Below are 15,243 nucleotides of genomic sequence, written 5' to 3'. Positions count from 1 at the left end.
TGACCTACCCTGGTTTTGGTTGTTTTACCTTTTGCTATATTGTAGTTATTTAGAGAACTAAGGCAAGCTAAGGACAATGCTAATGCTAACCTAGTTATTAGCTAGCTAACTAACTTAGCAAATGATAACTAGTCGACCGAAGATTTACTAGGACTAGTCGGGTATTGTTCAGTTTTAACATAATTATTTATTCTAACTGTACGTGGTAATGTACTAAAGCTATTATGTTATTTTAGCTAATGCAGCATTATTTATTTGTGGTTAACAGCCAATGTTAGGCTATTGTAGTTAGCTAAAATGTAACCAAGCTAATGTTGACTTAGCTTATTTATTGAAGTGTTTAAGGCTTCAATCTGCTATAGCTTTAACGTTATTTTATTCTTCAGACTCGAGGCAGACCATAATTCAACATGAGTCGGCATTCATGTCCTGACACAAGTGTGGACTTTTGTAAGTTATGCAGCTCGTTATACACATCACGTGACTTTCTGTTTACAAATTGCTACAGAAATAGGTAGGTCTGACAGATCTAGTTAGTTAGCTAGCTAGTTAGCATTACGTAGTTTTAATTACGTCTGAATCAATGACAGTTATTTTTCATACGTGTTACGTGTGATCTGTGTTTCACATAATATGAAATAATTTACTTGAGTCACAATAATCTGATCTAACTGAATATTAGGCGACTATTAAACAACATCAGTGATAGAAGAAGCCTGGTTTCTATGTCCTAAATCAAATGTATAATTTATATAACAGTAGTTATGTACTGAACGTAGCTTCAGAATAATTTGTATAATATTTATTTATATATTCTACAATCAATATATGCAGCTGAAACAGACCTGATCAAACTGCAGCAGCAGTATCGCAAAGCAAAGAAAGCCAAGCGGGCATATACTAAGAAAACCCAAGACCGCATCTACAGAGACGAGTAAGTTGTGTCCTTACCCATTCTTGCCAGCTTCAGAGACATTTAACAGAGATTTGATCTCATATATAGTATAATACCTAAATAATGAAAACAACAGATTTAGCCACAACATATATTATTGTAGAAACATCTGTGTATCCATGAACATGTGGCATTAAAATGCTGACTGTCATTGTTAAATTATTGGAATTTTTAGTTGTTGAACAAACAATTATTCATAACTACAGCCATATGTAGCTACATAGTAGATGTTGGAGGACAACAAGAAGGGAGCCCAAGACAAAAGTACTTGCTTAAGCAAACTGTGTCAGTCTCGGATGCCTGTAGATCCTGAGTAGTAAGAATAATGAAACAAAAACAACAGCTAATGCTAAAAAAATTACACATTGTTTTTGAAGGTATCTATGTTTTAATGTTTGGCTAAAATGTAACTCGTTATAAGTTAAGTTTTACGTGGTTTGTCTAAACTTTATGTGTATTTATTTGTTTGTGTCTCTGTGTGATCAGACAAGAGATCAAGAGGCTCCAGGAGGAACGCGAGAGACTTTTAAGCAATGTCAGAGTATCTGAGTGTTCTTTTAACCAATGGACTGATGCTAGTGTTGGTCGAGATCTTACTGCCATGCTGACCCGTAGCGACAGAATAGATGAGGAGCTGGAAGCAGAAAAAGCCAAACTGACGTCTTTGAAAGCTGAGGTGAAGTATGTTCTCCCATGGACCATTCACAATGAATTCCTGATTTCTTACAACAGCTAACTGGCCTGTCTGCTTCGTTTCAGATTTTAAAATGGGAGAGGAAGTTGGAAAGACAGAGGATTGATGGGGGGACTGCTCGCCTCGCTAAAAAATCTGACATCAGCGACTTACTAAAAAGCACCTGCTTATTAGAAGACAAACTGTACACGGCTAGTGTTACCATAAATTCAAATCAAATTGTTTTGTCCGCTTACCTTCATGCTCACACCTCTGTACCTGTTATTAGTGAATACAAATAATTATGGTATGTTTTTACTCTAGGGCCGCAAATCCTTCAATAAGCTGGTGACCAGGAATGGAGAGTTGAGGGAGGAGCTGAAGACACTGCAGATGCAGAAAGAACAGTTCCTACATGATAAATCTCTAAAGAAAAAGGTACTTTTACTTCACGAGTCAGTTCTTAAATTTGCAACTTGCTGATGCTACAACCTACCAATATGTAGCAAGTGGGGGTGGGGTGGGGGGGCTATTTTCCCAAGCCCCTCCAAAAATGTTTTCCAATGTGACCTGACGTAAATTTCTGCATGATGTTGCTACATATGAAACCCTCCACCCCCAACCCAAGGTTGAGGGAAGGGCATCAGTGCCCCAACACACGTCACTGCTTTTTGCTAATGACTAAGTGGGTGTTGTCATTTGAAAAACCCAGAAAAGAATGCAGATCGAGTCACTCTTTAAAGGAATCATATTTTGAGAATGTAGACAGTTAACTCTGTGTTATCTCATCCAGGAACTACATGCACTTCGCAAGGATATTAGTGACCAGATGACTAAATGCAATGAAGCCTTCAATGCCAGGTAAACCATTCTGTCAGGTGAGAGTGCATAGTCGTAATGTTTTTACTTATCATTAGGCGCATGAAAGAATATGGCAGAAGAAAGAAGTGGCTCTTACTGAGATGAGCATATTTACTGAGACTGATTGAACCTTCCTTATATGTCTCAATGTCTAATGGAGGACATCTTTAAGTGCCTTTATAACAAACAAGACACATGAGAGTAGACACAACTGATTACTTTAAACTAATATATTTTTCCACAGCCAACAGCTTAGATTCATGAAGATGAAGTGCATCCACTCTTTATGACTGTCCATTTCATTGTATTTTTTATGGCTGCACGTAGGGCAAAGCTCCAGGAAAAACAGAAGATGTTGAGGGACCAGGATGCTAAGGATGTGGCTCAGTACAACCACGAAAAGAGCAACTTGGAACAAGAAATCTCCCATTACTGCAACTTTGAAGCTATCTCAAACATGAAGGCAAATGCACGCACCAACCAGGACATCAACCACAGACAAGGTGACTATACTGTACATCTCATGCTTTGAACGCTAAATGAGTTTTTGCAATCACAATCCTGTGACTGGACCATTGCATGCATTTGAAGGGATTGAAATATTTCAAAGAAAAAACTTTCTGCACACCTGAATGTGTGACAGGTGATAATGAGATGAGATAAAACGCCCACACACTGTCTTACTTGCTGCTGAAAAATAGAAAAGTGGTAAACATACTGATATCAAACATAATCACTCCGTTCTATAAACAAGAAAAAAGGAAGGTAAATTTAACATTGAAGTACCATCGTACACGAAGTATGTCACCCCAAATACCATTAGATAATCACAAGTCAAGGTTGTTTAAATAACTAGGATAACTGCTTATTCATTTATTATTATTTATTTTATTATATTTATTCATTATTATTTCATTTATACACTAACATCCATATACTTTAAATAGTAAAAAAAATACCAAAACATTCTGATGTTTGGGATAAAATAGCACAATGACTTATTAAATCAGTGCATATTATTAGACAAAAACTGTAAGGTTATTTTTAGTTTTAGCAGTCTGAGTGTAATACGATCAATTATCCTGTTCCATAAAGTGTGGCACTCTGTAATTAACTGGCTGCTTTGCCAAAGCTGCTTGGCAGGTTTTGTTTTTTCTTCTGTTTGTTGTATGTGGACAGTTTTTGACATCCTTGTCCACAAGATCATTATATGCTTTCGCTGTTATAGTTTTGATATCTTCTAGTCAAAGATTACAGACTGTTTAACGTGACGGACCACTGTCGCTCCAGGCCAGTAGAGTGTTGATTCTAATCAAATAAACTACTGACATCTTGTGGTCAAAAGATGTAAATTCTGACAAACAAACAAAAAAAGGTTTCTCTGTTGCTACATTTTATTTATTCTGGGAGTACAACTTTTTTGAATATCGATCAGAGGCTGAACAGTAATATTATACATTATATAAATTACATAACTAATTGTTCAAAATTGTATTTCAATAATACTACAGTATAGCCCAACTATGTTCTCAGGTGTCTGTGGTTTCAGTCTTGCTGAACATTTTTTGGCACATTTATCAATTTTCTTTATACAATAATTAGCCAAATTACATTTTGTAGCACCAGACTAATCATTTGTTATACACAGCAAGATACATCCTTTGGGTATGATAAGTAAGGATCTTGTAGTGTATGAATTTGACTCTGGTTTCACTTTTCTCCCACATTTTGTAGTGGAGAACTACAAGAAAAAGAGAGAAAAGGAGTTTAAGGAATTTGGACTGAAAGATTTTGAGGAGGCTATCAAAGAAATCCTCAAAGAGACAGAGGAAAGTGACCTGGACAAACTGATCAGGAATTTCGTGCAAAGTAGGTCCCCATTAAATTTCCCTGAGGCAATGGATTTTGTACATGTTGTCAGAAAACAAAATATTGTATGATTTATTTCCATCAGTGGAGGAGCAGAACTACACTTTATTGAAATTTGTCAATTATCAGCACAAGGAAGCTGAAGCCATCCGAAAACAGATCTCTCAGGTTGGTGTTTTCTCTCTTATACTTTCTTTCTGTCTCTCTCTCTCTCTCTCTGTGTTGGAGAAAAAAAAGAGAGACTTAAAGTTGGAATTGCCATGTCACTGAGGTTGTGTGCCGTCTTCCATTATGTCTTGGACTGAAAGCTTCACAGTGAGAGAGAGCAGTTTGTGGCTGAGAAGCAGCAGCAGCAGGAGCAGAATCAGGCCCATTGGATCAAACTTTCCATCAAACAAGAGGCTACTGGGCAACAGCTGGCTGTTTATCAACAGCGTGTTGAGTTCACGGAACAGCTCCTAGATCAGCTCAAAGAAGGTACAGCATAGACTCACCCTACATTTACCATTTTGAAAAAAAAAGTTTTTTAAAAATAATTGAACTCAGTATTATCAAAATCGGTGTCTCTTTTTAACACTGTTCTTTTTTATTTTATTTTAATTAATATTTATTTATATTTATTATTATATTATTATATTTTAGATTTATATTTTATTTTAAACCCAACAGTGATAATAGGATATATATGAATGTCAGCACTTCCTTATTGTCTTGTTCTGATGTAGAAAAGCTGAAACCAGGAGCATGCAGACGGAACAATTTAAAATTAGACCATGTTGGAATAATTTCATTTGTTAATTGAATGTAACTCACACCAAAATTAGCGAAACTGAAGAGGGTTTTTGGAGGTAGCAAGTAAAAAAAGTTCACCTTCCCTTCAATTTCATTTGTGACATGAAAGGGTTCAAAAAAGGTGTAACTGCACCAGCTGGGTTCATGCACAGAGTTAATGCACAGAAGCAAAGCAGGCTGTGTTGTTAATTCATGTAAATCTGCTCTGTTGGGTAGCAACTGCAGCTGTAGTCTTGACAACAAAATCAGCAAACAAAAGAAGAGCACCTGTCATACCTGTCTGCTGCTGTAGTGAAGAGAAGTATAGACAAGTATAGTAATTAGACGATGAAACATTCATCTAACAGCGGAGGATAAAATAAAGATATAATAATATGTTGTTTTTTAATATCTCCCAACTACTGTCACCAGGTGTTGAGTCTTTGCTTCAGATCAGTCACGGCAGCTCGGTCAAATGTGACCAGTTGGACTCCTCTGATGGAGTCCAGGATGAAAACATAAAAGAGTACCTGAGAAAGGTGGAGGACAGAGTCAATGAGATGCTCAGTCTGCAGTCATATCTTCGGGTCCAGAAAAAGCTTAGTCAGTGGGTATGTGGACATGACACAGCTCAGATACTGTCTGCTAGAACAAACCAGATACAGTCATGCTTGCCGGCTCTCATTATTTTCTCAGGAGACTTCTGTTTTTCCTTGACCTCTCCTTATTTCTGCTGCATTAGGTCTTTAACGGGCAGGACAAAAAGTTAATGAATTACAGAAGACTGATTAATATTAGTTTATGCCAGAGATTTACACAGCTTCACACTGGAGGTATGGATTAAGTGTTCAACATAAAAATGCAGCTGCAGTAGCGCTGCAATGATCAGTTGATTATGAATTGATTGTTGAATTAATTACTATTTTAATAATCAGTAAATCAGTTTGAGTAATATTTAATTTAAATAAGTAATAATTCTCTGATTTCAACTTCTTAAATTATTTTTTTTCCTTTCTTTATTGCTCTCTGACAATGAACTGAATATCTTAGGGTTGTGGACATAACAAGACATTTGAGGACGTCATCTTGGGCTTTTGGGAAATGTTGACCAACATTTTCAATATTTTCAGACATTTTATGGACCAAGTAACTAATTGATTAATGGAGAAAATGATTGAGAGATTGATTGATGATTTACATCACAGGAAAGACTTGAAAACACATCTGTGTGCTCCAGTATGTTAGGACCTATTTTTCAAGTGACAAGATTATGACAAGATCAATTAATTAATTGATTAAAAAAAAAAGATTGACAGATGAATTAACAATGAAAATGATTGTTAATTGCAGCCCTGCTACACATTACTTATTATTTTGTTTATTCTTTATTCTCAAATCCGATGCAAATCTTTTACCATCGAAATACCTCCTGAACTGCCTATTTTTGAGGTCTCAAGATCGGCAAGTATGAATACAGACATACAGTAGTATTTAATTTCTGTCCTCTGTATACTGAGAGCCTTCATCCAGCTACTGCCTCATGTTCTGCCCATCTGCTAATTCCTCAGTGCCTTTTTTCTTGGGGGGTCTTTTAGCAAGTTCATATCTGTGGAAAGAAATTTAAAATGAAAAACATGAGCCTAGACACTTATGAAAATGTCCATTGTTGTCTCACCTCCAGGACATCGACAGTCTCAGTACTATTGCTGGGCAGCTGCTGGGACTAACCCCTCCACCTGTCAGCCTGACTACTGCTGCTATGACCCCTGCACCTCAGTATGTGTTTTTATTTTTTATCTTGATGCAGGTATCAGACATGATGCATCAATGATATTGATCAGTCATAGGCAATCACATATGGTACATCTGAATTAATGATCTCTGTGATACTTCAGTTATGACCCAGACTTGGTTGAGTCAGAACTGCAAGAGGCAGAAGAGCCGATGTCTAGAGAGGAACTCCTCACACTGGTCAATAAGAGGGTGAGTATAAGTGAAAAGATTTCTCAATTTCTTCAAAATGAAAGAAATGAAAATGTATAGTACTTCACAAGATGTTTCACTTTGAGCAGATAAATAGCAGCATTTATAGTAGAGAAGTTAAGAATCTCTGGTAGCCCACATGTAGACTATTATCAAACTGTTATGAAATGTAAAGTACATGGTCTTCTTTTTATTGATTTTTAAATGTGCTATGATCCATTAGCTAATTTCACTGGATTAATTGTATGCTCTGATAGAGATGACAGAAAGCCGATTTTCTTAATATTTATCCTTCAGTTTCAGAGGAAAAAGAGGAGAGACTGACGTGATGTTTACAGCTGGTGCAGCTGCCATCAGTTACTGCACACCGAGCCACTGGAAACCAGTCTGTGCTGAGCTTTAAAAAAAATAATAAAAAGTTATACTGTATGCTTTTTAGTGATTTGTTAGATAGACGAGTGTGTTTTTATGTGCAGTTTACACTGGAGGTATGGATTAAGTGTTCAACATAAAAATGCAGCTGCAGTAGCGCTGCAATGATCAGTTGATTATGAATTGATTGTTGAATTAATTACTATTTTAATAATCAGTAAATCAGTTTGAGTAATATTTAATTTAAATAAGTAATAATTCTCTGATTTCACCTTCTTAAATTATTTTATATTTTTTCCTTTCTTTATTGCTCTCTGACAATGAACTGAATATCTTAGGGTTGTGGACATAACAGTTTTATGCGCAGTTGTTCACAGTCAAATGTTACTTGAATTCATTAATTTAATTATCTAGAACTATAATTTACTGTGTGCTTTTCAGTGAATTGTTAGATAGACGAGTGTGTTTTTATGCGCATTTGTTCACAGTCAAATGTTACTTTAATTAATTCAATATATTTCATTATAACTATAATTTACTGTATGCTTTTTAGTGATTTGTTAGATAGACGAGTGTGTTTTTATGTAACATTTGTTCACAGTCAAATGTTACTTGAATTAATTCAATATATTTAAATATCTAGAACTATAATTTACTGTATGCTTTTTAGTGAATTGTTAGATAGACATAATATGCTGTGAAGATTAAATGTATCAGTTATTCAACAGGGTATGACTTGCAAAGTTAAAAAAAAAAACTTACTAACTAAAGTATTTATTTGCATTTGTTCACAAGCAATGGTATTGATGTGACTTCAATAAATTTATTTTAGTTATTTATTTCTGTCCATTGCTCTTTTTTACTTTTAATTCCTGAGCCATGAGTGAAAGATCAACTGGTATCAAAATGGTAAGCATTTATAAATATGTTGAGATATATTATGAAATATGCATACAGACACAGGTGGGGAGAGTCAATAATGTATGTTGGGAAGAAAAAAAAATGTTTTTAATAGAAATTCAATGAATATTTTACATAACTATTACTTACTCAAACAATTATAACAACATGACATTATGCTGAACAACAAACGACTGAGTCCTTGGCATCGCACTAACATAATTTAAAAACTGAAACTGAAGGTTCACTTATTCACTCACTCAGTCTGACAAACACATAAAGCATTAAAATCCCTGAGAAATAAGAGACAAATAAGCAGCATGATTACAATCTAAGATTTGGCCATTTATCTGCCAAGTTGTGTTTGTAATGATCCAGGAATCACTGTAGTACTTGATTTTTAAGGTAAGATTATTCTCATCTCAAAGTGGTTTTTCAGTCATCTATCTGTGGCCTGTGTCACCACAGTACACCACCCTGCTCTCCAGTCGAGAACGCTCAGCTTCAAACACCAGCAAATGGCTCAGCAGCGTCTCCTCGGGGCCCGAGCGGATCAGTGATGGATCATTGTTCTGTGTTCACAAAAACACAGGAACACACACGCACGACACACAGGAAACTGTCAGTGCCTCCTCAACAGCCAAACATGTAAATACAGTGAATATTCTTAATCTTTCCTCGGCTCTTAAATGTGCCACTAACAACTGTACAGATCATTGATATACAGTCAAATCAAAGTCATTCATACGAGTCTGGAGTGGGTTGAGGAGAAGAATAAAAGCAGAAAAAAAAAACATTGACAAAATAAAAAAAATCATAGTATTTATAAGCACTCACCGCTATAGCAGAAATAAAGGCATCCATCAGGTGGTAGTCTGCTCCACCATGTCCACTCAGGCCAAAGTGTGTGGGGGCATTACTTTGTGCCGTGTGCTTTGTGGCTCTCTGGGTCAGAAAGTCAAATACTTGTACTTCACGGCCATTATATGACAGCTCCCCCTGTGAAGACGCAGTTCAGTCTGCATTGTAGGTTACACTCCTCTGATGCATCCATTTTAAAAGTAGAGTTACAGCAAAAATTTACATAACATTATGATTGTAACACCATGACACAGTAGATTAAAACTGTTTTTTCCTAAAGGCAAGATTATAGTTAAATTTCTCTGGCTGTCATCACATCTACATACTAATTTTCTGTCTCAAAACATCTTAAAACTAAGGATTGTTATTTCTACAATTGCGCCACATTGGTTAGTTTACATTTCAATATCAAAGTCACTATATGACCAAAAGTAATGCACTCTACAATACTCTGTGTACTTTGGGTCTGGGGCCGTGTTTCATGTGAGAAAGTCCTTTTAGTTACATGAAAGAGAGCATTTTTTATATATTTTAAACAATACTGTATTTAAAAATTTGTTGAAAACCTGCCTTGAAGCGTGGAGGCTTGTTATAGCCAAATATTAATGTCTGTGATGTTGGAATAGTATCCCCCTCTAACTACAGTGTATAAATATGCTCAGTTATTGGTTAGAAATGACTTTGATTTCTGGGAGGTTTCTGATTTCTGGGAAAGTATACACAGCCAATTCATTTTTTATGTTTGTTAAACATAGAGATATTTATATCTCCGGCTGTTTAAGCAGAGGGAATTTAAGCTGAAACAAACAAGCTACATCTAATCTAGAATAAGGAAAATGCTGGGGGGTTTTTTCCAGATTGTTTTTTGAGCTTTTTCCTTTATTGTGATAGGACAGCTGAAGATATAACAGGAAAGAGAGCAGAGAGAGAGGTGATGACATGCAGCAAATGGGCCATCCACAGGAGTCAAACTAGTGGCCACTGCAGAGGACTGACAGCCTCAGTACATGGGGCACATACTCTACCAGCTGAGCTATAGGGGGACCCCGATGCTGTGTTTTCTTTCCTGTACTTTTATATATATACTGTCTCCTTTCCAATTGCGAAAACTAATGAAAATAACTTTCAAATCTGGGCCCTCTGAAAGCCATAGTTCATACCATAGTTGATACATCTCTTTCCTGGTGGCCTGCTTTCTTTCAAGCACTTTTTGTATCTTGAGAATTAGCATATCTTTCCTACCTTGCTCCCATAAATGGTTGTTTTTCGCTGGCATATCTCCTCAGTGAACGCCACCATGGAAAAGGCTGCTGTCAGACCCCCTTCAAATTCCATGTTAACAACCTGGGAAACCAGAACAGACGAACAAGACATCAAATGTAAATTATGATCTTTTTTTTTTATTTTTTACAGCAAAGTAAATTATTAACTTTCAGCTTCAGTCAGTAAAAAAGTGAAAAGTGAAGACAAATTCTGGAAACAGGAAAGGATGTAAATAATAAAAGAGGCAGCGTGAGCAATAGTGTGGAACAGACAGGTGCAACAAGGCAATACAGCCTGTGTCTTAAAGCAAAACAAATACTGTAATGGCACACAGCATCCTGCTTCGTCCAGATAAAATCTGAGATGATAAACTATAATTCTATTTCTGACATGTCAGGTCAACCTTACGTCTGGATGTATTACTATAGCATCTGTCTGGAAATCTTTGCTGAAATGGCCTGTTGCTTTAGTTTACTCTGACCTTATGTTTGATACCAAAACAAGCAGTTTTATTTTCTATTTAAGCAGAAACAGAACTTAATGGGTTAGAGAGGTGCAATGGACATGAAGAGCCAGATGCTGTCTGTTATAAAGCCAGTGTTTTCTAACCTGGTTACTGCAGACATCATTATCACACTCGTAGACACAGCGGCCATATGGTCCAGTCCTCAGCGCCTCAGTTACTGACTCAATGTCAGGGAACGAGTTCGAACATATGACTGACACAGGCCAGCCAGTGTGCCCCTACATACACACATACAGAACAATTGAAATTACAAATTGTTATTTAGGTATTCACAGATGATAAAGTGGTGAAAATCACATGTTGAAATGTTAACCTGTTTCACTCTGTCCAGGTAGATTTTGCGTGCCGAGTATGGACAGTCTCTTTCCATTGAACAATCTAGGCAGCGATCTGCAGCTCCTGTTGGCTGAAAAATACAAGCAACGTCCAACTGTAAATTTATGCTCATAATAGAGATTTCTGTTAGCGATAGGGAAGTGAAGTGTCATGGATACAATACATCTTAACACCACAAAAAACAAACAACTGCAGGTATACTGAAAATGTTTTAAATGTGTTATGTGTGCTATTCCACATAAAATGTATAGAACTTCAATTAAAAAGATTCATTTGTAAAACTACAGAACAAAGTACAATCAAAAAAGTTTTTTAACATCTGCAGCAGCTGCTGGTTTCCTTTGTGATAGTGATGGTTTCTGTGGGTAATGCCTCATACCTTGCTGTCTTTTCTGAAGTGACTGAGGGATCCAAATGATGACACTTTGACACACCTGCCCAGTACAAAGAGTGATGTCAATGATTAATCTCAGTGAAAACACAGTGAATTATATATATCTAAAACTTCACCCACACTAAAACAAACAGGGCGTGGGGTCAAGAGGCATTGAACAAACTGATAGACTTGTTTCACCCAGATCACTGGTTCCCAACCTGGGATCCAGGCCCTCCTAAGAAGGACGGCAAAAATCACAGCGGGTCCCCAAGTCTTTGTCTGCTCTGAGGTTGTTTCCAAGGAAAAACGTTGGGAACCATTGACCCAAACAACTTAATTTAGTGTTGACTATGTGTTCCTTCTGAATGTCAGATGAACTTTGAGTTGATCATCGACTGCTGTCTGTTGGTTTACCTGCGCGCTCCGGCCCAGTGATGGATTAGGTCGATGTCATGGCACGACTTCGCCAAAAGGGCAAAAGAGCTCTCTGCTTCATTCCTCCAGTTCCCCCGAACAAATGAGTGAGCAAAGTGATAAAATCCAACCTGGAACAAGAGGTTGACAAGATTCATCTGTAACAGTTACCAGTAATGTATAACAAATATATATACACGCTTATACATTCTAGGCTCATTTGTCTACTTATGTGTTTACAGATTGAAGTCCATGACAGCTCAACTAAAGAAATAAGCACATAAGCAGTGTTTTACAAAAAAGGAAATAGGAGAAAAGGAGACACTGTACAAAGATTTGCACTCTCGATCATACAAAGTCTGACCTAATTAGTGATATAAAGTGATCCAGTATGCCATTTTTGTCCTGTTCCAATCTGGAAGAGGAAGCCAACTTCTTTGTGCATCAACCCAGTCCTCTATTTATATTCTCACCGGCTCAAGATGCTGAATGTGGATCACCTCGCCTATGACTCCAGCATCTATCAGCTCCTAGAAAACAGTCAGTCAGTTAAACTTGTTTAACCAAAGCAAGGAAAAATATATTAAAGGTTAAGGTACTCAAATTGACATCTTTAAACCCAAAACTGCAAAATTACTCTCAAAGTTTGTAATAAAGAGAAAGTGTTCACCTTTATCTTGTGGATGATGGGATCGTAGCGGAGAACATGACCCACTGACAGCATCACGCCACTCTGAGTGCAAGCCTCCACAATCGCCTTGCAGTCTTCAGCGGTAGTCTAAAGTCATGTGAACACATTCTTGTGTGAGGAAGGTATGAGTGTCACGCCAATGTAATCACAGAGAGGAAAAGAGCAGATAGTTTTTGTATTTCAGAAAGTAACACTTGAGTTTTCAATAGTATCTTTTTCCTGAAATGTGCAATGTGCTTGAAATAAACACACACTGTATGCTGTCTGTAAATCGCCCTGAAATTAAATGAAAAATATAGTGACATGTTTTTAAAATGGTCATTTAAAAAAAAAGTACAGAATTAGAAAACAAACATGCAAAAAGTTACTGTAAAACTCAACCTATGGGATCATTAACACCCATATCAAGGTCAGAGTTATGCTCTTTGTTAAGATGGTTAATGTTTATTTACAAAAAACTCACTGCCATTGGTTTCTCAAGCAGAACATGGTAGCCCTTCTTTGCAAAAGCCACTGCAGGTTCCTGTGGAACACAAACTAGTTTAATAGATGAATAATGAGGTGTGTACACAGAAGGCTAAAAATGAAGAGATTCACATACATACAGAACACAGACATATATTGTATGTGTACCTTATGAAGGCGGTCTGGAGTACATATTAACACAGCATCTGCAAACTTCTCTCGTTTGACTACACTGGGCCAGTCTAGGTTGGGGGGGTGAGAGCATTCAGTAATTTAGTGTGAGGCAGATAACTGTCAACAATTAAAAGCATTTCTTAATTTTTTATGCTCACCTTCACATATGTTTTCATCTGCAATTTTGTGCAGCTGTTGAAGTTTAGTGCGAGCAAACTTCCTTGGATCGGCTACTCCAACGACCTAAAAATGGTTAAGTCGAGTAAATGAAGCAGACATAACAAAGGCTTTATTAACCATTTCAACTTTAAGGGAAAAATGTGAATTTTTGAAATGGATGTCCAGTCAGTGTTGATGATAAATGTAGGCAACTGAAGCAATAAATTCCTGTGCTAAGCGTGTGCTATATTGACCAAGAAAGCTGCAAAATCTGTTGTTCTTACATCCAGAGACTTCACTAGATGTGAGGAGGAACAATGGGCTATTTCAGCTTGGATTTCTAATCTCCAGGGGACATGCTACATTAGTATTCTTGTTACCTAATATTATGTTTTGGCCAACAAAGTAACAGGCTAGGGAGAGGTTACATGCCACACGAGCGTAGGCATCAGAAGCTCTCTCTATCAATAAAGCATTCACTGAGGAGTGTATTTCTTCAATTAACTATATTTACAATCAACACTGATTAAACATCTGCATAAAAGGTGGTGAATTTTCCCTTTAATACCTGCACTATTATACATATATTGTTGTGGCTGTATCAATGCATTCTGTAAAGGACACAATCCATAAAAAACATTGACAAAAATCTGACTACAGGCAGACATCTCACCTTCATACGATCAGGGTGGATGGATGCAAACTGGGAGTAGTTCTCTCCTCGACAGCCAGCTCCCACCACGATGACACGGACAGGTGAAGCCATTATTGATCCTTGAGAACTTTGAAACAAAGAAAACCTTGTAGACAGTTATTACACAATACCTAAGGTAATTAACATTCACAGTTCACTGTCACTGACATGTTACAAAATATGTTATTATTACACCTACAGTTCTCCAGACATAGATTAGCCATAATTTTCAGGTGAAAATATATACTAAAGACACTAACATACACAGTGTATGAGAGTAGGTCTCCCATTAAAATGTGTTTAACTGTGCCGGATAAGTTATTTGTCGGTTTATGGTATTGTAACAGCAGCATTTTGGCTCAGTACCTGTTTTGTGCCATACAGCTGTCAAAACCTTCTGTCCCGCCTGCTGTTGTCCAGTCGAGGGTCCAGACACGACTTTAAACACATCCACTGAGCGAATCACTACAACAGCAGTTTCACTTCTTCGAACAAAAGAGTGAACCGCAAAGCAACCAGAACAGTATTTACCGCCCCCTACAGTGTACACGAGGCAATACTGCGGCGTTCACTGCCCCTCGTAAATTGTTTTTTCATTGTTTCAAAATCGTATAATTTGCTCGGCCCTGGGGTACTCTTCTGTAAATTCATCTTCGTTTAACATAGCATAACAAAACATTTCCAACGTCAATCCAACAAAAAAATAAATAAATAAAATACAAACGCATTCATGATGTACCTTCATGTTCCTGTCAGTTTGCAGAATACGTAGAATTAAGAAAGATTTCATGTTTTAATTTAAAAAAAATGGATTGCTGGTTAGTTTAAATTATTTTGTTACATACTTCAACGGAAACTCTTAAACATTAGAATCTGAAGATGGTCTTGTTCAGAAAGTAA

The 15,243-nt window shown here is 36.8% G+C and overlaps 2 protein-coding genes across 3 annotated transcripts; one reads left to right on the top strand and one right to left on the bottom strand.

Moving 5' to 3' along the window:
* LOC146325457 (coiled-coil domain-containing protein 63-like) lies at positions 1-7,584 on the top strand. The gene is made up of 13 exons (XM_084721507.1): positions 1-450; positions 835-934; positions 1,442-1,631; positions 1,715-1,840; positions 1,953-2,066; positions 2,422-2,489; positions 2,817-2,992; positions 4,224-4,358; positions 4,444-4,526; positions 4,667-4,835; positions 5,562-5,740; positions 6,811-6,905; positions 7,025-7,584. Exons 1-13 carry the CDS (start codon positions 411-413, stop codon positions 7,170-7,172), a joined length of 1,623 nt encoding a protein of 540 aa, XP_084577633.1. The 5' UTR covers positions 1-410; the 3' UTR covers positions 7,173-7,584.
* An 894-nt stretch (positions 7,585-8,478) lies between these two features.
* On the bottom strand, positions 8,479-14,744 carry LOC146325456 (uncharacterized). Of its 2 annotated transcripts, none has more exons than XM_084721506.1 (14): positions 14,710-14,744; positions 14,323-14,431; positions 13,649-13,733; positions 13,485-13,558; positions 13,315-13,374; positions 12,831-12,938; positions 12,634-12,690; positions 12,161-12,291; positions 11,750-11,804; positions 11,348-11,440; positions 11,118-11,252; positions 10,488-10,589; positions 9,222-9,383; positions 8,479-8,956 (listed from the first exon to the last, which is right to left on the bottom strand). In XM_084721506.1, exons 1-14 carry the CDS (start codon positions 14,721-14,723, stop codon positions 8,828-8,830), a joined length of 1,314 nt encoding a protein of 437 aa, XP_084577632.1. In that variant the 5' UTR covers positions 14,724-14,744; the 3' UTR covers positions 8,479-8,827. The 2 variants fall into 2 exon arrangements, with proteins under 2 accessions (XP_084577632.1, XP_084577631.1); XM_084721505.1 differs by having other exon boundaries at positions 14,323-14,449; positions 14,710-14,743.
* Positions 14,745-15,243: the final 499 nt, after the last annotated feature.

Source organism: Lutjanus erythropterus, chromosome 6 (assembly GCF_056507025.1).
Source record: "Lutjanus erythropterus isolate fLutEry1 chromosome 6, fLutEry1.hap2, whole genome shotgun sequence".
Lineage (NCBI taxonomy): Eukaryota > Metazoa > Chordata > Actinopteri > Lutjaniformes > Lutjanidae > Lutjanus > Lutjanus erythropterus.
This window is presented reverse-complemented; position numbering and strand designations above follow the sequence as displayed.

Excerpts from the sequence above, each read along its gene's own strand:
- LOC146325457 (XM_084721507.1), top strand. The coding sequence starts at position 411 with ATGAGTCGGCATTCATGTCCTGACACAAGTGTGGACTTTT. Across the intron at positions 451-834 it reads TGACACAAGTGTGGACTTTT|CTGAAACAGACCTGATCAAA; the intron begins GTAAGTTATGCA and ends CAATATATGCAG. Across the intron at positions 4,359-4,443 it reads GATCAGGAATTTCGTGCAAA|TGGAGGAGCAGAACTACACT; the intron begins GTAGGTCCCCAT and ends TATTTCCATCAG.
- LOC146325456 (XM_084721505.1), bottom strand. Across the intron at positions 11,441-11,749 it reads ACTTCAGAAAAGACAGCAAG|CCAACAGGAGCTGCAGATCG; the intron begins GTATGAGGCATT and ends TGTATTTTTCAG. Across the intron at positions 11,253-11,347 it reads ACCTGGACAGAGTGAAACAG|GGGCACACTGGCTGGCCTGT; the intron begins GTTAACATTTCA and ends GTGTGTATGTAG.